Source organism: Herpailurus yagouaroundi, unplaced genomic scaffold (assembly GCF_014898765.1).
Source record: "Herpailurus yagouaroundi ecotype Mexico unplaced genomic scaffold, PumYag 28, whole genome shotgun sequence".
NCBI classification, from domain to species: Eukaryota; Metazoa; Chordata; class Mammalia; order Carnivora; family Felidae; genus Herpailurus; species Herpailurus yagouaroundi.
In genome coordinates, this window is record NW_024412376.1 from 13,470,610 (window position 1) to 13,492,423 (window position 21,814).

Sequence of the window (21,814 nt, forward strand, 5' to 3'; positions counted from 1 at the left end):
GCATGACCTGAGTTCTCAAACTCACAGCCCATTGTGACATCACCAGCCAGGGACTGGCTATAAGAAGGGAGGATCTGTCAGCATCATTTCTCTCAGCCCTGGCCTCCATCACCTCCTATGCCAACATCAAAGTCAAGGGCCATGCTTCTGTTATCAATTCTGCTGCTCATGTCCCAAGCCAAGGGCGTACATCTCGGTATGTGGACCCCTCTCCCAGTGGTCAGAGTAGCTCTCCCAGGTGGGGCTGGGCATGACAATGGCCCTGCTCACATCACTTTCATCCAGTCAATGGTGAGCATTAAGGGCTGAGGTAGAGATCTGGTTAGCGAGTTCATTGATTAGCTAATTGACCACTAAGAGGTTGGCCCAAAAGAGCACAACAGCAGTTCCTTCAGGTTTTCCCACAAACCCTTCCTGAAAATACTTCCCTTTCTTCTCTTCTCTTCCTCAGCCCAAAGTTCAACCTGTCTGACCTTAAGTTTCAGTTTTGAAATCCTAGAATTTATCCCTGAATGAGTAACGGACTACCTAGAAGCAAATGCCCAGAATGAGCTGAACATCAGACCTCTAAATCAGAGGAAGAAGAACGTGGGGGTTGGGAGTATGACAGAGCTCCCATGAACTGCAGATGCAGAGCAGAAGCATAGCTAGGCACACTCACATGTGTGCAGGCGGGCAGGCAGTCAGGAGGCCAGGGTCTTCTGTTATCAGTAGGCAGCTCCCTCATGGGTTTTCTCTCCAAGGGTGGCTGAGGTTGGAAGGAAGGGTTACTTAGCTGCCTTTATGGGTCACGTAATTCTCCATGTTTAATTTACACACCCCCACAGTGGGGTCTCCACTCTCATCCCCATGCATGTGCTAGGAACTCTGAGCCTTACAAAGGTTGAAGATTTGTCCCAAGTCACACAGTGGGGAAGTGAAAGAGCTGGGATTTGCGCCCATCTGACTCCAAGGCTTACATTTCCCTCTCTGCACACTACCCCATGAAATGAACACAGCCTATTCACCTGGCCTCCCTCGTTCTAGCCTGGGGTTGACTGAAATATGATTGGGGGATGGTGCATGGTGTTGGGAGAGAATCAGCAGAATGCACCCCTCTGCCAGTATGTTCAGTTGCAGCTGATTCTCACCCATTTCAGCACTGCCTCCATCACAGCTTAGGGGTTTTGTGCTCTAGTATTAATCTACAAGTCCACACGATTCTACACTGGTGATATTGGTTGTTCTCAGGACAAAGATGGAGAATGGAGCCCAGCTGCCAGCCTTGTGGAGACTTTGGTACAAGAAGATAGGAGAAATTCTGACAGCTAATGTGGCTTGAGTACTCTATGCCAAGCACTGTGTTGGGCACTTTAACACCCATTATCTCATTTAATCTGTGCATCTGGGTTTGTTTTTTTTTTTTTTAGTTTATTTATTTTGAGAGAGACAGAAACAGTACAAGCAAGGGAGGGGCAGAAAGAGGGAGAGAGAGAAAGAATACCAAGACTCCACACTGTAAGCACAAAGCCCCACATGGGGCTCAAACTCACAAACTGTGAAGTCATTGCCTGAGCTGAAACTGAGTCAGATGCTTAACCGACTGAGCCACCAGGGACCCCTGTGTATCTGTTTTATAGGGTAGGTCCACTTTAGGAATGAAGAAAGGGAGTATAAGCAAGGTTTTTAAGTTTCCTCCAAATCATTCAATCAGTAAACAACAGAGTCACCATTTGGATCTTGGGCTGTGGGAGCCCAGGGTCTACCTCTTAGTAAATGCCATATTCTGCTTCTCAGAGATGTCACACAATTGGTACCCATAGCAGTCATCCATCATTCAATCAAACCTGAAGTTCATAGTCATTCTTAGTACTGTGACACATTTCTTCCTACATGCATAAGGCCAGCTTGTTCACATGATTGAAACCATAAGTTTGTATATGATTTTTTTATCCTGACTTTCCCCTGTAACATTGTCTCATGACTCACATCATTTAAAGCTCTTCATAAGCATAATTTTCATGGCTGAAAGGATATTCCCTACTTAGTCATGACCTTGAGGATGTCTTCAATCTCTTGCCATTATAGAGATCACTGTAGTGAATATCTTTATACTGCATTCCAGATTCTTACCTTAGGTTAAGTTCCTAGCAGTGCAGCCACTGAGTTAGAGGATCATTCACCATTGCTGAGTGTCTCCTGCCTGCCGGCTGTGGTTCCACTAGCAACAAGGCCTCCATGTCTTGTTCCCCAGATGCTTCTTATGTTCTGATGTCATAGTCAGGCAAAGAGGGATGAATAATGTCTGACTTAACACAACGATAAAGCAATGAAGAAACATAATGCAGGGTAGGAGATAAAGAAGGGCCAGGACAGGAGGGGCTGGGAAGACCTTTCCAAAGAAGTGATTCTTTTTTTTAAAAAAAATTTTTTTTGGGGACAGAGAAAGACAGAGCATGAACAGGGGAGGGGCAGAGAGAGAGGAAGACACAGAATCGGAAACAGGCTCCAGGCTCTGAGCCATCAGCCCAGAGCCCGAGTCGGGGCTCGAACTCACGGACCGCGAGATCGTGACCTGCTTGAAGTCGGACGCTTAACCGACTGCGCCACCCAGGCGCCCCACCAAAGAAGTGATTCTTGAACAAAGGCCTAAACAAAGTGAGCCATGCAACCATAGGAGAGAAGAATACTCCAAAGAATGGCACTTAGTGCTAAAAGAACCAAGCCTGAAGCCAGACTCTCTAGGTTCAAAACTTGGTATGGCCATGATTAGCTGTGTCACATTGGGCAAATTACTTAAAAACTCTGTCCCTCAGCTGTTTCAACCATAAAATGAGGATGGTAATAATAGTATCTACCTCATAGCATTGTTATGAAAATTAAATAAACTGGTCTTTGTAGAGTGTAACTGTGTGTGACATATGGTAAGCACTCTATGTGTGTTTAGCAAATAAAAGAGGAAGTACAGATTCAAAAGTTCCGCAAAGAGGGGTGCCTAGGTGGCTCAGTCGGTTGAGTGTCTGACTTCGGCTCGGGTCATAATCTAACAGTTTGTGGGTTTGAGTCCTGCACTGGGCTCTGTGCTGACAGCTTGCTCAGAGCCTGGGGACTGCTTTGGATTCTTGTCTCCTTCTCTCTGCCCCTCCCCTACTCACACTCTGTCTCTCTCTGTCTCTAAAAAATAAATAAATGTAAAAAAAAATTAAAAAACAAAGTTCTGCAAAGAGCCTTAATAGATTCCTGACAGCTGAAGGTTCTTGATACATATTGCTAAATTTTCACTCTAGCTTTTTTTTTTAAAGCAAAGCAAAACAAAACAAAACAAAACAAAACAAAACTGACCACTACAGGTCACTCCAACCTATATTCCAAAATCCTCAAAATGTTCATTGAGTGAAAATTTGGAAAAGTGGCATCGAGAAAGAGACAAGAGGAGATTTTAGGCTCCTTAGAGTCAAACTCATTCCTTGTTCCAGAACACAAGGTGGAACTTTAAGTCAACAAATATAAATGGAGTATCCCCTCCTCCTGGGGCAAGGAGCTGGACACATATTCTCTCCAGAGGTGAATTCTCTTCTCTGCACAAGCAGTCACAGCCTTTGCTCTCAGCTTACTGGGGCATGGAGCTGCTTTGCCTGGAACACAAATGTTCTAACCTACCACAGCTCAGGGCTTGCGGTAGGTCCCAGCCCTTTCTGGGCCATCTTTCTAGTTTCCTGCATGCATGTTTCCTGTGGCTGCTGAAACAAACCACCACAAACCTAGTGGTTTAGTATATGTGCTGCCAAAGCGAGCACGAAACCTAGTGGTTTAAACAACATGCATGTTTCATCTTACGGTTCTATAGGATAGAACTCCAGCACAGTTCTCACCAGGTGAAAACCAAGCTGTCACCAGGACTTTGTTACTAATCTGAGGCTTTAGGGGAGATTTTTGCCTGCTTCAGCTTCTAGAGGTCATCATATTCCTTGGCTTGTGGACCCTCCATCTTCAAAGCCAACAACGTTGCATCTCTGCATGCTTTTCTTCCACAGTCACATCTCTCTCTTGCTTCCTTCCACCATGTTAAGGACCCTTGTAACTGCATTGGGCCCCCTACCATTATCCATAAATAACCACCCTATTTTAAGGTCAGCAGATTAGCAACTTTAATTCCATCTCCCAAATCCCCTTTGCCCTGGAAGGTAACGTAGTCACAAGTTCCAGGGTGTGGTCCATTAAGACATGGACATCAACGGTGGCGTGGAGGGCATTATTCTGCCTACCACTTCAGGGATGGCTCTGGGCCAAGTATTTTACTCTGATTTCTCTTGGACCAGAGCAGAAATAAGCTCAGTGAGTTGACTTGCCTGAGATTACAATGCTGTGAGAGGGGACAGAGCCAACACTTCTGACCCAAGTTCCAGACTCTGTTTAACAAAATAAACCATCTGTTGGCTTACTCGTCTTTCTAGAGATGCTTCACAGGGCCAACCTCAGTTTCCTCATCTCTAGAATGGGATTAGTGATAGCTACTTATAAGCCTCTATGGAAACTGACCAAATGTTGCATCTTTTCCCTTTTTGTCTCTTTCATTCTACCAGAATGTGGTAAAAGACCCATTTTTGAGGAAGGAACTCAGTATTCCAGAATCATAGGGGGGATGGAGGCTGAGGTGGGTGAGTTCCCATGGCAGGTGAGTATTCAGGCAAGAAACGAACATTTCTGTGGTGGCGCAATCATCAACGAGTGGTGGATTGTCACTGCTGCTCACTGCTTATTTTATGAAGAGCTATCGTGAGTATCAAGAGCCCATTGCTTCTGAGAATGTTCACCCCCAGGACACACCCACACTCAACAAGACTCAATTTCTGAAGGAAATCCTAGACCTGGTCAGTCCTGAATCAGACAGGAGTGACTACCACCCATGGAAGATAAGACAGTGAACCTGAGGCTGGCATCTGCTGTGCCCTCCTCATGGTCACCTAGGACTAATACCTATGGTTTCCCTGAGGTCACACACTGTCCTTTTCAGGAAAATTTGTGGTTTGGTGGAATCAAAAGGCTTGGTCCATTCACCTCTTCTAGGACATTTAAGTCCTCCTAGGAAGAAATCCTCCTAATTCTGGAAGTCTGAGATCCTGGGCTGACACCCTATTTACTTGCGCCTTGTGGAGTTTTCTCTGCACTCCAGGAGACTGGCTGTAAATCTAGTGTAATCATGATTCAGTTACTTGCTAAGAAACTACCTGCATTAACTTATTCATTCAGACACCAACCCTGAAGAAGGTAGATGAATAACCCCATTTTAACTCATTCAATCTTACAACAGCCCTCTGAGGCAGGTAGAATGAACAACACTATTTTACAGAGAGGGAAACAAATCCAATAAGGCTAAGTGACTCACCGAAGATACACATAAACAGAAATAGGATTTGAATTCTGGTTCCAGAGCTTATGCTTTCTGCTATATCTGCTACACTACCCCAAGAAAGTTTGAAGATACACAGGAAGATTGACTTTTAAAAGTTAATAAAAAACAGGGGAAAGTTTCACCATGGCATAACCAAGGAAACTTGTTGCATATGCTTCCATAATATACTTAAGGGTTGGCTATTGGGAAGTTTCTGGCCATTCTGCTTGGAGGGAAGTCCTAAATTATTATTGAATATTCTTTCTGCTTAATCAATGGTAGGTCTAGATTAAATTCCGTGCTGGGTCTGTTAAGTTGCTGGTAGACAAATCAATGCAATAACTCCTTACTTATCTGAAGCATGTTTGATCTATGCCAAGTGGTCTTTTCTGTATCTTTGGAGTCTCCAGAGCTAAGAACTTTGTAGCATTAGGCAGGAGTATCTCATTCACATCTCTAGGACTGTGCTGGAGCAGCAATGTGGCTGTGGTCTGCCACCCTTGCTGTTTCACTTCCCTCTACCTTTTTCAAATTCTCACATCTTCTGAACAACAACCCCAAGAGGACAAGTCCTAGTGGCCCCTAGAGCCGTATGGGATTAGGTTGTTTGGGCATAGCAAAATCTTTGTACCTTGTGACTTCTCTTCTCCTCCCACCTCCCCCTGTCTGGTTCTGTGCCACCAGTCCAATGGACTTGAGTGTTGTGTTGGGAACAAATGACTTAAGAAGCCCATCCTTGGAAATAAAGAGGGTTACCAGCATAATTCTTCACAAGGACTTTCAAAGAGTCAACATGGACAATGACATCGCCTTGCTGCTGTTGGCTTTGCCCATCACTTTCAGCGGTTTGAAAGAGCCCATCTGCCTGCCCAGGAAGCTCAGCCCCTCCATGTGGCACAAATGCTGGGTGGCAGGATGGGGTCAGACCAACACTGGTACGTGACTGCTCAGCATTTCTTGAGAGTTTCTGGGGGAAAAGCCATATCGTTGGCATCTGAGGATGGGACAGTAAATCAAAAGATATGGGCAGGAGCATGAAAGGAGAGAGGGCCAAGGAAGGAGGGAGGAGAAAAGGACTTGGATTGGAGCAAATCCCTGCATACCTGAGGTTCATAGATGCCAAATATCAGCTCTTCCTAGTGCCAAGGAAGCATCTCCTCAAAGCCCCAAGCTGAGATGTTAGGTCCAAGCCAAACCTTGGGTGTGGTCATATTCAGCCAGCACAGAGCAGCCTTGTTTGTTTGTTTAACTGAATTTAAACTCTCCAGTTTGCCAGGGGCCCCTACACTTTTTATTCACTCACATCTCCCTTGATTCACACATTGATGTTTTTTACCTGGTTCCTACGGGCATTTAAGATGCCTGCCCTGGCCCAGACTTTTGATGGTCCTGGAGTGTTGCCCAAATATTCTTAGAAATGAATCTGTTGTTACTTGTTACATTGTTACCTGGCCAAAATAGGAGAAACTGTACCAGGGTAGAAAGGGATTATGAAAGCCTCATTGGATTATCCCCAAAGAAAATAGGTAAGGGAAGGTATGGGAACAGTACAGCATAGTCTCAGGCCTGAACAAGACTCTAGGTCCATAAGGAGCTTTGCAACCAGCTGGGGTCTGGAAGATGGTAAGTATTTCAGGAGTTTGGTAACTATAGAACAATTAGAGTAGCACTGTTTCTGGGCTCTGGGCACTACTGGAGAGTTAGAAGTGAAGAGGTTGCAGATGAGTACCTTTAAGATTAAAACTAGTCAATAAGGAGAATAATTTGGAAATCTGTGTGTTCTGGGTTAATGAGATAGAAGTCCAGACAAATTCCTGAAAGCTGGCAGTCCAAAGAGGGCCTTGGCAAATCCCCTACGAAGGATCTTAACCAACCTACCCCTCATCTGGAGGACTTGAAAGCGTTTTCACTGGGAGTGCAAACCCACTTTCAGCAGCCCTGTGTTGGGGAAGTGCCATACTCACATATTAAAAAAGTAGCAATAGGTACACATGCTGAAGAGGCAGGATTATGCTAAGAAATGATCAATAGCCAGTTCCAAGAAGTCAAGTCTGTAAGGCTGGTTGGAGTCAAGCAGGAAGCCTGCTTAGAAGCAGGAATATGATGTTGAATAAGAGGAATAATTCAAGTAGATGGAGAATTGTTTAGAAAAGCCTGGGGTGGCAGAGTGAGTGAACTGCATGGGATTACTGGAAAGAAGTGGAGAATGGAGGATGTGGTGGAAGGTGGACAAGTGGCTGGTGGGACACGGGGAGGCACAGGGTGATCTAGTTGCATTATCAGCACTGGGATGCTGTCTAATGACTTTTCTAATGTGCCTTCTCTGTGGGCTAGATGACAAAAACTCTATGAAAACTGATCTGATGAAAGTGCCAATGATCATCATGGATTGGAAGAAATGTTCAAAGGCATTTCCGAGACTTACCAAGAATATGTTGTGTGCTGGATATGAGAATGAGAGCTTTGATGCTTGCCAGGTAATTAGGAGGTAACCCCACCCTCATCCTATAGGGTCCTGTCATCTCAGGACTGCCAATGCAGGGGTATCCTTTCCTCACTGAGAATAGACAATAAGAGTCTGGACAATGTGTAGGAATCAGGGCTCAGCCAGGGCAATGCGGGCATGGACTGTGGAGTACTTTTTGCCAGGTCTTTGGAATATTAGTGCATGCCCATGATTCATAATGCATAAATGCATAAATATTTCTGCTCTTCTACAGATATACTACATAAGTAGGACTCCAAGATTTTTCCATTTCTTGGACTTCTTAAAAAACAGAATTTGAGATTCATATAAGGAACTATTGTATTTTCATTAATTTAGCAACTACTGTTGTGCACATTAAATCCTGGGGAATCTATCCATAAATGAGATATAGTTTCTCACCTAAAGGAACCCATAATCTCCTGGGAAGGAAGTTGAGTAAACGTATAATATTTAGGATGATACATGTGGGTGTCACTGAACTAAAAGCTGATGACTTAGCTTTAATAAAATGAACACAAGAATGTAAAAAGAAAAATATTTTTTATTGATGCTAGAAAAAATAGAGAAAAAACTCAGAAATTAGTTTTTTATAGCTCTAAGGATGAATGATGGGTTTTGTCTTTAAAGCTTAAGGATGCTCTCTTTGTCTTGGGAGATGCTTTCTTCATTATCACCTTGATGAGCCCACTTACTCCTACTAATTTGCTAGGCAATGGATCTGGTCACTGGTGTAAAACTATGAATGCAGATGTTAAGTATTCTATGGAATAATGAAAAGCTGTCTCATGGAAGGGGAGAGTATTTATCTACAGAATTATCTATTATTGTTTAACCCTGGTAGGCTCTGAGATAGGGCCTTAGGAGGGAGTTGCTGGGATAGGGTTGAAGAAATCAAGGGAGAAGAGAATGGAGAAGGGGCTCTGAGGTAAAAAGAATGGCCTCCAGCAGGAATGATGCCGAGTTTATTTTTTATTTTTTAAATGATTATTTATTTACTTTGAGAGAGATAGAGAGAGCAAATGGGGGAGGGGCAGACAGAGAGGGAGACAAAATCCCAAGTAGGCTCCACACTGTCAGCACAGAGCCCGATACAGGGCTCAAACTCACGAATGAGATCATGACTGGAGCTGAAATCAGGAGTCAGATGCTTAACTGACTGAACCACTCAGGTGCCCCAATGATGCTGAGTTTAGGAGTCTCCCATGTGGTGAATACTGTGAGGACCAAAAGGAGAGACAAAATCCATGTCACATTAACCTTGTGTTTTCTTCACATTCTGGATGATTTAAAACATTTTAAAACAAACAAAACAAAAAAAGAATTGGAACTTGTGGTTCCAGACAAGATGGAGTAGACACATTTACCCCAATCTCTCCCACTTAGTACAGCTAAAAGTACTGGACATTATATTGTAAAACAAAAATAAAGACTGAAAGGTAGAGATGGACTGAGTAGATATCCCAGTGCTTAAGGAATGACACAACAGTGTCTTCCTTGGGTTTTCTTTTTGCCTCTTATATATCCCACACTGGATGCTAGACAAACCTGCAACCCAGAATACCAATGATCACAGATGAAACTCACAAAACAAGAAAGACTTCCCTCTCTTTGGACCAGGAGACAAACAACCTAGCAAGGCAGAAACATTTTTGACAATAAATATTAAACATTATATCCCAACAACAACAACAAAAAAAAACAGGAAAAAAATGGATAGCCCCTCTACCCCATCAACCAAGGTCAAGTGGACAACCTCGACTTCCTCCCTTCCCCTGCCCTCCACGGTGGTTACAGAGGAAGCTAAGTGGAGCTTAGCTTTAACTATCATCTAGTAGTAACAAACCACCCTCTTCCTCTCTTGATGTCAGTGGAGGCCACCTGAGGAACTTAGCTTCCACTACACCCAGGTGTGCAACCCAGGTATAACTGGACACTCGAGCTCCTCCCCTGGCTGTGATCGCTGGTCTGCTGGGCTTCCACTCCAATCCAATGGCAAAGAGTTGCTATTTCCTTTCCCCTGCTCCCAATCTCAAAGAGCCCTGTTAAAACTGAATATTTAAATGAGAACCAGAGTGTTATAACCTAATACTCAAGACAGGATCTGTCATCACTAGAACAGAGTTGGATTTAATCTATTGATAAAACTGGGATAAGGAAAATAAAGAAATAAAGAAAAATAAAGCCAAAAGTCTGAGTAAAAAATCTTTTTAAAATTGAGAACCATTAATTCCTAGAATAAGTTCAATTAAAATGTAACTCAAAGTGTATTATGCACTAAAACTATAGTTTTATAGTAAAAGTATAAAAATTTTTAGAAATATAACACAGGAAATCTTTAAGACATAGAGTGACTTCAAAAACAATTCATAAAAGGAAAAACTGATAAACTGGACCTCATCAAAATTAAATATTTTTTTCTCTGTGAAAGACCCTATTAAGAGTTTTACCAAATCCAAGTTCAGCTGCCCTGTCACTTGAAAGGCCATAACTCAAGAGACGATTTTTTGACTGGGAAGAAATTTGAGCTTTATGCAGCAACCCAGGGGGAAGGTGGACTCTTGACCAAAAGCCAAGTCTAAGGTTTCTACCTGGCCCAGGGATTTTTAAAGGGTTTGAGGGTAGTTAATCAGCAAAGGGAGTGCAGTGGCTGGCAACGTTTCTTGATTATGTGCAGACTCAATGATGCCAGCTATAGATGTTATCTCAGTGCTTGGAGGTTGTGCAAGGGGGTCTGTTTCTTTTTTTGTGATGTACAGGAGTACTCCATTCTTTCTGCAAAAGAGGACCAGGTCTACAGATGCACAAAGGGAGGTTAGTAAAATCATTTGTGTGACCTAAAAAACAAAAAACAAAAAACAATCATTTGTAGGGCCTAAAACAACAACAACAACAACAACAACAACAACAACAAAACAAAAAATGCTAAAAAACCTATTAGCTAATCAGAAAGCCAAGTAGACTTCAAACAGAATTGCTGGCCTCTGTGGCCTGGGAAAGTTCTAGTCCTTTAACTCCTCAAGATCCATGGTCTGCAAATCTCAAAGAAAGTAAATTATTTCTGCTACACATCAAGGGACTTAGGTCAGCAAGTAAGGAGTATGTTAACTTGAAGCTAGTCAACCCTTATGACTGGCTGGATTGCTCTTACAAGAGGATGGAAACAAAACTACAGATTGGGAGATAATACACAACAAAGGAATTACCTAGGATTTATAGAGAACTCTCAAACTCGCAAACAGTAGGGGAAAAAAAATCCAATTAGAAAATGGGCAAAAGACACGAACAGACATTTCACTAAACAGGATATATAGGTGGCAAATAAGAACATGAAAAGAAGTTTAATATCATTAGCCACTAAGCAAATGCAAATTAAAACTACAATGAGATATCACTACATACCTCTCAGAATTCCAAGATAAAAAACAGTGACACCCTCAAATGCTGACAAAAATGCAGAGGAACTGGATCACTCATACAGTGATGGTGGGAATTTAAAATAGTCCAACCACTCTGGAAAACAGTTTGGCAATTTCTTTTAAAAAAAAAACCGGATGCACTCCTGCCACACAACACAGCAAATGCCACTCTTAGGCACTTAGTTCAGAGAAATGAAGTCATATATTTGCATAAAAATCTGTACAGGAGTGTTTATAACATTCATAATAGCCAAAAATGGAAAACAAATGTCTTTAAAGATGTGGACGGTTAAACTGTGATACACCAATACCATGTAATACCAGTCAGTTATGACAAAAAGAAACTATCGGTACATGTAACAATGTGGATGGATCTCTCGAGACTTATACTGTGTGAAACAAGCCAATCCCTAGAGGTCCCACACTGAATGATTCCATTTACATAACATTGTAGAAATGACAAAATTATAGAAATTGAGAACGGGTTCGTGGTTGCCACGGATTAAGAAAGGGTTGCAGGTTGGAGGGAAGTGGATGTAGCACAAAAAGGGCAACATGAGGGATCCCTGTGTCAATGTCAAAATCCTGGTTGTGCTAATGTACTATACTTTTGCAAGATGTTATTATTGGAGGAAACATGTAAAGATGCTATTTTTGGAGGAAACATGGGATCTCTTTGTATTATTTCTTACAACTGCACATAATTCTACAACTATATCAAAATTAAATAATGAAGAGAAGACAAAGCTTCCCAGTAATAGCAGTTACAGACAGATTTTGAAACATAGCCAGGCCACAGACTCAGACAGCAACCATTTCATAGTGAAGCAGGAGGAAAAGGACTCCAATATCAATAGAAAAGGGGAAATAACATTTAATAGATAGGATTGGAAAGGTAGAGCATTTGGAGAGAATGTGGGAAAAATCACAAAGGCTTGAAACAACTCATATGCTCAGGGAATTTCCAATATTTCAGAAGCCAAAAGTCATAAAAGGTAAGTCTGGGGAAGTGGACAGAGCAAGATCACCAAGGGAGGTGTGGGCCAGGCATGAAAGACTTGCTTTTACCCCAGGAGTCCCTCCCACTGCTCACCCAAGAATATAAGAATCAGGACCCATGGGCACTCCCACCTCCTATTTCAATCTCTTTGATTCAACATTATCCCACATTCAAATGGCCAAAGCCAACTATGACAAAATTTAAAATAATCAGGTGTCATTTTTGAGGACATTTTTGGTACCCTTTGCTTCAATGGCTGGATCTACCATCTAGAGTCTAGAATTTTTGCTTTAATACCTCTCCTATGAACATATACTTTAGTGAAAGCTTCTAAAATTAAGTATCTATTACCAAAGAGTGTTATAAATGAGTGTGCTGTTATCATTTTAGGCCTTGTTTTTAAAATTGTGAAGTGAGAAGCCTTGTTCTCTGTTCAGATAGCTTTCTATTGCTAACAATAAGCTGACAGTGATGCGTCAAGGAAATTTTTCTGAAAGTCTACAATATTATCATCACTTAAATAGATAAACCAGGCAGACCATCCCCCTATGGTTTAAAAATAATTGCCTTTAAAAGGAAAATCATACTTTTAAATTTAGCAAATTTCTAAAAAACCATGCCATCACATAACTCAGGGAAATGATAATTTTATAATGAAAATATTTAAATCTGTTCAAAATAATAGCAATAGATCATGCTATACTTAAAATACAAATTAAAATCAAATGTTACAGGGGTGCCTGGGTGGCTCAGTAGGTTAAGCTTCTGACTTTGGCTCAGGTCATGATCTCATGGTTCATGAGTTTGAGCCCAGGATCGGCCTCTGTGCTGACAGCTCGGAGCCTGGAGCCTGCTTAGGATTTTGTGTCTCCCTCTCTCTCTGCTCCTCCCTCACTCAGGCTCTGTCTCTCTCTCTCAAAATAAATAAACATTAAAAAAATTTTAATTAAATGTTATAATTAAAAACAACTGAATTTTTTCTTTATTCTTCCCAACACTTTTCCTATTTGTAATACCCTTACAAAGATTATACTATGAAAAATAAAGAGTTTAGTCAAAAAATAATTTTTAGGGGTGCCTTGGTGGGTCAGTTGGTTGAGCATATCACTCTTGATTTCGGCTCAGGTCATGATCCCTGGGTTGTGGGATCAAGCCCCACATCAGGCTCCACATTGAGTGTGGAGCCTGGTTAAGATTCTCAGTCTTTCTCTCTCCCTCTGCCCCATTCACACTCTCTCTAAAATAGTTAAACTTAAAAAATAACAGAAAGAAATGCACTGTTTTCTTATATGTCTTGGCTCCAGCAGAAACGTTGTCTTATTCATGTGTAAATTCTCAGTGCCTAGTGCAGTGCTTGGCACGTGAAAAATGCTCAACAAATGTTTGTCAAATAGATGAACTTTCCAAGGAAGCCAGGGACTATGTATCAGTAAGGTAGCACTAGTGGAGGGGACGTCTGAGAGAGGTCCTCAAGGAGGCTAAGAGTCTGCAGGTGGAGAGGAGATAAAGAGCTGGCAATCAGCTGGGCTGTTGGGAAGTCTGGTCATGGGATTGCCAAACTGACTTGGATTTTTTTTTTAATTTTTTTTCAACGTTTATTTATTTTTGGGACAGAGAGAGACAGAGCATGAACGGGGGAGGAGCAGAGAGAGAGGGAGACACAGAATCGGAAACAGGCTCCAGGCTCTGAGCCATCAGCCCAGAGCCCGACGCAGGGCTCGAACTCACGGACCGCGAGATCGTGACCTGGCTGAAGTCGGACGCTTAACCGACTGCGCCACCCAGGCGCCCCACAAACTGACTTGGATTTAGACCTAAGCTGCTTTTTTGTTTTTAACTACTTTATTTTTTTAGAGCAGTTTTAGGTTCACGGCCAAATTGAGAGGGAGGTATAGGGATTTCCCATTTACCCCCTGTCCCCACAATATGCTTAACCTCTTGTACTACCCACATCCCCACCAGTACCAGGGTACATTTGTTACAACTGATGGACCTACCCTGACATGTCATTATCACCCAAAGTTCGTATTTTAAGGTTCATTTATGGTGCTGTCCATCCTCTAAGTTAGGAGAAAAGTATGATGACACATATCCATCATTATAGTATCATACAGAGTAGTTTCACTGTCCTGTGTTATCTTGAGCTCATCACCCATGACACTTTCACAGAAGTCTTATTTCACTCCACAGAATCTTTGACTTTTAGAATCACAGACTTTTCAGAGCTGGAAAGGAATATATAGAAATATTTAATCAAGACTCTGTTTCACAGATGACAAAACATGCTTATTTCAATCATCAATCATTCCCTTCACTATCTGAATGGATCCAAAACAGTGTAATAACGTCCTAGCTCTTTTACACATTTTCAATAATTTCATTTTTTCCATTACCCTGTACCATGGGCTGGGCAGTGCTCACTATCTCTGTTTAACAGATGAGAAAACAGGGATTTAGAATTTAAGTGATTTGCCTGAAGTCCAGGTGGTAATGTGGCCATGCTGGAAGTCAGGTCATCTGGTTCTACCCCAAAACAGACAGGAGTGATCACATGGTGTAATTATCTCACTGTGGTGAACTTCAGAGGCTCCTGTGGTCAGTATGTTTCTTACCAGACAGGTCCCTAGCTATCAGACTTAGTCCTTAGTCCTTAGTCCTTAGTCCTTGGAAGAAAGTCCCCCTTAGTCACTTAACTATTGTTAATAAGATGACAGTGATGCAGCAGCAATCTTTGCTTTTTCTTTCCAATAGAAAGAAAGAAATTAAGTTTATGCATAAAAGGACATGTATTTATAGATGTCCCTCTTGGTCCCAGGAGTCTGTGAAGAGAATCTCTATTTCCTAAATCTACAAGCAATGTTTGTAATACATAAGGGTAAAATAACAATATTAATACACTTCAAGGCACTTACTACATAGCATTCACCCTGTGCCAAGTTATCTATAGATTCTTAAATTTTCATCTGCTAACAATCACGGGAAGTGGTTGGTATTATCTCCATTTGAACAATGTGGAAACTGAGGCTTAAAAGAGTTGCTTGCCCAAGGACTGTTCTCTCTGTTGTGTAAGAAAATAACAACCAAGGCAACATATTAGTCACATTTTTTATAAATTCATCCCTTCATAAATGAAGAAAGTTATAAAAACAAAATTTATGGAAGGAGTTATTTGAGTGGAAGTCCTGTTGATCTGGTTCTTGCCCAATGACTGAAACAAAACTAGCACAAAGAAAAACACACACCCACAAAAACCAAACAAGTGTTAGAGGTAGTGTTTTGTACTAGAAAGGACAGTTTTGGTTTTGACCCACATTTACTGGGTATCCTTGAACCTTGACCTCTTTGTTAATTCTCTGTATATCCCTCTGCTTGGGGATGTGTTCTTCAGTCAACCCAAACTCCATTTGAACACATTTATTCATTATCTTCCTCTACACTTTATCTCTGTTATCCACACCCTATGACCTTGGAACTAGTCCTCATCATTTATACCCCCAAAGTCATCCATGGTTCAGATCTTCATCATTTTCATGTCCTCTTAACTAGTCCCTCTACTTCCTGTCTGACTTCCCTCCAGTCATTGCCACACACAGTCTTCTTGTCAAATTCCTATTCATCCTCAAACTAAGTGCTTTGAAGTCTATCCTGACAGACCTTCCCATAAACAGAATCAATTTCTTCCCCACTTTGTACTGCTTTTATATTGTGTTCATACTTCTGTCCAATCAAACACAGTTTATCCCATTGGTTTACATTTTTCTCTCTTCCATAGAGCATAAGGTCTTGTATTCTGAAGGCCTGACAATTAGTTTTCCACAGTGAAGATTTGTTAAAAATTGATCACTTTTTGATAAATTCTGACCAATTTTTGAATTATAAAATGGGCATCAAAATACCTACCTCATGTGAGTAGTGGGGTAGATGAGAAACAAAAGTCAAGGGGATAGCTCTGTGCCTCACTTATTATGTCTGGGAAACATTAATCTTCCACCTCCACCTGTTAGAGCTTGTTATAAGATTCCATTCATTCTAGTCACCTGTTTATGACATTGGTAAAGGAAGCTATGTCTCCACTGAAGAAAAGCCTCCTGAATGATTGTAGCCACTCAGCAACTTCCATGAAAGGCAAGTAGCAAGGTGGAAAGAAAGTGTGCTTTGGGATCAGGAAGTTCTCGTTCCAACTCTGGTTGGGCTACTCTGTACCCCTGATCAAGCCTTCATTCCCACTTAAGACTCATTTTCCAAGTATCAAAATGGATAAAAGGAAGCCATATATATGTGTGGTACATGTTAGGGACCTGGTATATATTTTCTGTATATATAATCATGTGAGTCATGGACCCATGGGATTCCACACCAGAGGGGTCACACATTCAGAAAAGCTTAGTTCACTTGTGCCCTGAAGACACCCACACCAGAGAATTAAAAAGGAACATCATTCTCCTTCATGGCTCTGGAAGTACATCAAAGAAGACTCAATTCATTTCCACAACTCTAATAATATTTCTTGTATCCTATTTTCATTCCTTCCTTTTATAGCCCTTCGTGGAGCTTCTGATTTGATAAGGCCTCACTCTTCTTCATCTGTGTAGCATTCTCTCGGTCTTCCATCCCCTCTCACTGCATTGTGGATGCAATTATTTTTCTCATCAATTCTCTGTCCTCCTCCCTCTTCAGTGTTATCCTCTCCACTGTCTATAATTTACACCTGCAACTCCCAGAGCCAGCTTGACAGCTGCATGCTGCTCCCTTGGACCCAGGAAAGGGGTGGGCATTGGTCAACAATGGCAAGATTTCCTTTGGCATCCAGGAGCAGGGGAGACCAGTGCATTCACTCAATTCACAAGCTATGCTCTGTATCAAATGAACAGTCAAGAATTGTACTCATTATTAAACTGTGTTACGGGGCGCCTGGGTGGCGCAGTCGGTTAAGCGTCCGACTTCAGCCAGGTCATGATCTCGTGGTCCGTGGGTTCGAGCCCCGCGTCGGGCTCTGGGCTGATGGCTCAGAGCCTGGAGCCTGTTTCCGATTCTGTGTCTCCCTCTCTCTCTGCTCCTCCCCCGTTCATGCTCTGTCTCTCTCTGTCCCAAAAATAAATAAACGTTGAAAAAAAAATTAAAAAAAAAAAAAAACAACAACTGTGTTCTCTGTCCACAGGGTGACAGTGGGGGGCCTCTGGTGTGCACCACAAAATCTGACAAGAACTGGTACCAGGTAGGCATCATCAGCTGGGGCAGGAGCTGTGGACAGAAGAACACTCCAGGAATATACACCTTGTTAGAAAATTACAACCTCTGGATCAAGAATGTGACCGAGATAGAGGGAAGGCCCTTTAATGCTGAGGAAATTCAATCTCCTCCCAATAGGAAACGACTGAGGTCCCACGCTGCAGAATTTCCAGAGACAGGCAGCCCCAGATTCTGGCTCCTGATTTCCCTTCTGTCCTATATGCTATTCTAGGTCATTTTCTACTGATAATAAAGCAGATGCTATTCCTTACAAGGAAAGTGTGTGAAAGTGTGCTACCAGCAGAGGGACTGGCTATGAGATTAGATCTAAGGGCCAGGAATTGAGAGTGATATTAGAAAGTAGGACCAGAAAGACAGGCTGGATCACTGGTTTGGGGAGTGGGCTTTGGGTCCCCCCATTAGTCAGGATTCTTTCCATTGCAGGTGAGTTATCTATCTCAAACCATCTAAGGGCAAAAACCATTATTTACAGATGTACATAAGAGAAAAATACCTAGAGTGGTGTTTGGCTTCAGGCATGGCTGAAACTAGGGGCTCAACAGATGTTGACAGGGACTATTTATTTATTTATAGCCATCAGGAAGAGCTTCCAAGTGGTGGCCATAATGACAACCAGTATGTCCAGTTTGCATCCTACTAACTTAACATCCCCAGTAGAAAGAGAGAGACTGTTTATCATACTTCCAGCAAAAGTCTATGGTCTAATTCTTGTGACTTATAAGCCTATGGTCCATCACTGTTCCAGTTACTGTGGCCAACAGTGGCACTCTCCAAGATGAGAGGCTCAAGTCACAAGTCCATTCCAGGAGCCAGCAAAGGGCCAGCCATTCAGAACTATGTTCACTGATAGTGGGTGCAGGTGGCACTCCACACAGAAATAAGGGTGATATTAACAGGAAAAGGGGACTGTGTACTGAACATGTCCTTTGATGGTAGACATTCTGGCTGGCTGGCCTCCAAGGCAACCAAATCCCAGGCTCCCAGGAGCTTGTAAAGAAATTATATGGCCAGAAATTGCTGCTTCGGGACCACTGGAAGAACAGGGTTAGAGTGGGGGAAAATAGAACTAGGGGGTGTTTTGTCTCATAATCTATTTCTAAAGAAGTATCAGCCATGCTGTAGATCATGGAAAAGGTCCAGCCTTCCATTTAAAGCTTTGAATTTCCTAAATTGCCACTGTATCTTTAATGTGGCCCAGGGAATCCAATGGAGACCAAAGCCAGAGGAAAGAGGCACATAGCAACACTCAGTAATTCAGTCTTAGATTGACAGCTCATAGTGTCAGATGTTGGAAGATTTAGCATAAGGCAGGACCCCATCCTCAAGAAGCTTCTTGGCAAATAGTTAAAAGTCCCACACCTGCCCCTCCCAACTGAGTGCTAGAAAGGACCTGGCCAGAAGGGGCATCTTCACAGGCTGGCAGGATCTAGAGGTGTCCTCAGAGAGACTGATACAGCTTGAGGGAGAAGTGAAGTTTTTCCAAACATGGAAAGGAGAGCAAATGAAGGACTAGTGTGAGATGAGCATCATTAATTTGACTCAAGAATAAATTGGAAGTGAAAATTGGTAGCAAGCTGAAAGCAAGGGGGAAAGATAGTAGACCCTTCTGTCATGCAAGAGAGCAGTTCCAAGGTAGAAAATACAAATATGATTTTTAAAAAGAGGGTCCTAAGAAATTTAAGGTTGCTCAAGAAAGGGATAAAAATGGGGTGCCCAGGTGGCTCAGTTGGCTGTGTCTGACTCTTGATTTCAGCTCAGGTCATGATCTCACTGTTTGTGAGTTTGAGCCCTGCCTCAGGCTCTGTGCTGACGGGGCAAATCCTGCCTGGGATTCTCCCTCTCTCTCTGCACATTCCCTGCTCGCTCGCTCTCGCTCTCTCTCTCAAAATAAATAAATTTTAAAAGAAAGGGGTAAAAATGAGTGTCCTTAAAGTACAGGGGGAACTTTAGTCACTCAACTGGGAAACCTAACCATAATGAGATTAATTGGGACCTGGGGTGGCAGATACCTAATGGTGGCACTCAACTACCCAAGGCAAAGGAGAGCATGGGTACCATAATAGACAGCAGAGTCAACACAGTGATCAGAATAGGCCGACATGCACAGACCCGCAGTGTTAGCTAGTTGATCATGGTGTACCTAGAAGTGAAATAGATAGGAAGCCTACTAAATTCTTACTTGTTCTGTATAAGCAGAGAAGTTCTAGGTCAAGTGAACAAAGGTCTAACTTGAATCATAAAAACAGACAGTTGTGTCTCCTTAATCAATTCTCAGACTTTAACAAGTTACAGACCCAGAACTTCTTAAATTAAAGGGAAGCTGGGTATCCTTGATGAAGGATCCTAGTATATTACCAAATATTTATACTGTTAATTTTCTCAGCCTTTCCCAAAGGGATAGACAGCTTTTTTACCAGGATAACTGTACACTGGGGAAGAGAAAATAATCAGCCCTTTGGGGGACTACTAGACACTGGCTCTGAACTGACACTGACTCCAGGAGGCCCAAACGTCACTGTAGCCCTCCAGTCAGAGTAGGGGCTTATGGAGGTCATATGACCAATGGGGTTTTAGCTCAGGTTCATTTCACAGGAGGCCCAATAGGTCCCAGAATTCACCCTGTGGTTGTTTCCCCAGTTCTGGAATGCACATTTGGAATAGACATACTGAGAAGCTGGCAGAATCTCACATTGTTCCCTGATCTGTGGAGTAAGAGATATTATGATGGAAAAGACGAAGAAGCCACTAGCACTGCCTCTACTTAGGAAAATAGTAAACCAAAAGCAATACTGCATTCCAGTATTCCAGAGGGACTGAAGATATTAGTGCCCCATCAAAGACTTAAAGGATGCAGGGGTGGTGATTCCCACCATATCCTCATTCATCTTTTCTATCTGGCCTGAACAGAACACTGATAGATCTTTGAGAATGACAGAGGATTATTGTAAGCTTAACAAGGTGGTGACTCCATTGCAGTGACCCTACCAGATGTGCTTTAATTGCTTGATCAAATTAACACATTGCTTAGTATCTGCTATGCAGCTATTGATCTGAAAAATGCCTTTTTCTCCATCCTTATCCATAAGGTCCACCAGAAGCCGTTTGCTCTCTACTGGCAAGGCCAGAATTACACCTTCACTGCCCTGCCTCAAGGGCATATAAACTCTTTAGGCCTATGTCATAATTTAATTCATAGGGATATTGGATCATAAGATCCTTTTCTCTTCCACATGATATCACACTAGTCCATTACATTGATGACATTGTGATAATTGGATCCAGTGAGCAAGAAGTAACAATTATTCTAGACTTACTGGTAAGACTTTTACATGCTAGAGGGTGAGAAAAAAAAATCTAACCCATTTAAAGTGCCTCCTACCTTGGTGAAATTTCTAGAGATTCAGTGGGTGGGACATGGTGAGATATCCTTTATAAGGTAAAGCATAAATTGCTGCATCTGTCCCCTCTTACAACCAAGAAAGAGGTTTAACCTAGTGGGCCTCATTGGGTTTTGGAGGCAACATATTACTCATTTGGGTGGAATGAGGAATCTGGCCTATTTACCAACTGACCTAAAAAGCTGCTGAATGAAGCCCAAAACAGGATAAGGCTCTGCAACAGATCTAGCCTGCCATAAAACTGCTCTTACACTTGGGCCATATGATCCAGCAAGTCAAATGGTGCTTGAAATATCAGTGGCAGATAGGGACACTGTTGAAAGACTGTGGCAGGCCCTTAAAGGTAAATTATAGCACAGGTATTTAGGGTTTTGGAGCAAAGTACTGTCATCCTTTGTAGATAACTACTTTCCTTTTGAGAAGCAGGTTTTGGCCTGATACTGAGACTTGTAGATACTGAACATTTAACCATGGATCACCAAGTTAACATATGACCTGAGTTGCCTGTCATGAACTGTGTATAATCTGTCACACCAAGCCATAAAATTGGGCATGTACATACGGTAGCACTCCATAATCCAGTGGACATTAGTATATATGAGATTGGACTCAAGTAGCCCTTGAAGACACAAGTTACATCGAGAAGTGCCCCAATGCCCATGGTTCACTCCAACCCAGCCACACTACCTTCTCTCTCCCAGTCTGTACCTATGGCCTCATGAGGAGTTCTCCATGATCAGTTGACCAAAGAAGGGGAAACTCAGATTTGCCTTACAGGTGGTTCTGCATGGTATGCAGGTACTATCTGAAAGTAGACAGCTGTAGCATTATAGCTCCTTTTTGGGATATATCTCCTTTTTGAAGGAGAGTGATGAAGAGAAATTCTCCCAG

At 42.3% G+C, this 21,814-nt stretch overlaps 2 protein-coding genes across 3 annotated transcripts in view; one reads left to right on the plus strand and one right to left on the minus strand.

Moving 5' to 3' along the window:
* The window catches only part of PRSS51 (serine protease 51), a 32,267-nt gene extending 30,048 nt beyond the window's left edge, over nt 1-2,219 (minus strand). The window contains exon 1 of the mRNA XM_040469578.1: nt 2,113-2,219. The gene's annotated coding sequence lies outside the window, so the exon portion shown is untranslated. The remainder of the gene's footprint in view (nt 1-2,112) is intronic.
* On the plus strand, nt 46-17,783 carry PRSS55 (serine protease 55). Of its 2 annotated transcripts, none has more exons than XM_040469692.1 (5): nt 46-196; nt 4,563-4,755; nt 6,056-6,306; nt 7,706-7,848; nt 17,434-17,783. In XM_040469692.1, exons 1-5 carry the CDS (start codon nt 118-120, stop codon nt 17,734-17,736), a joined length of 969 nt encoding a protein of 322 aa, XP_040325626.1. In that variant the 5' UTR covers nt 46-117; the 3' UTR covers nt 17,737-17,783. The 2 variants fall into 2 exon arrangements, with proteins under 2 accessions (XP_040325626.1, XP_040325631.1); XM_040469697.1 differs by having other exon boundaries at nt 178-291.
* Nucleotides 17,784-21,814: the final 4,031 nt, after the last annotated feature.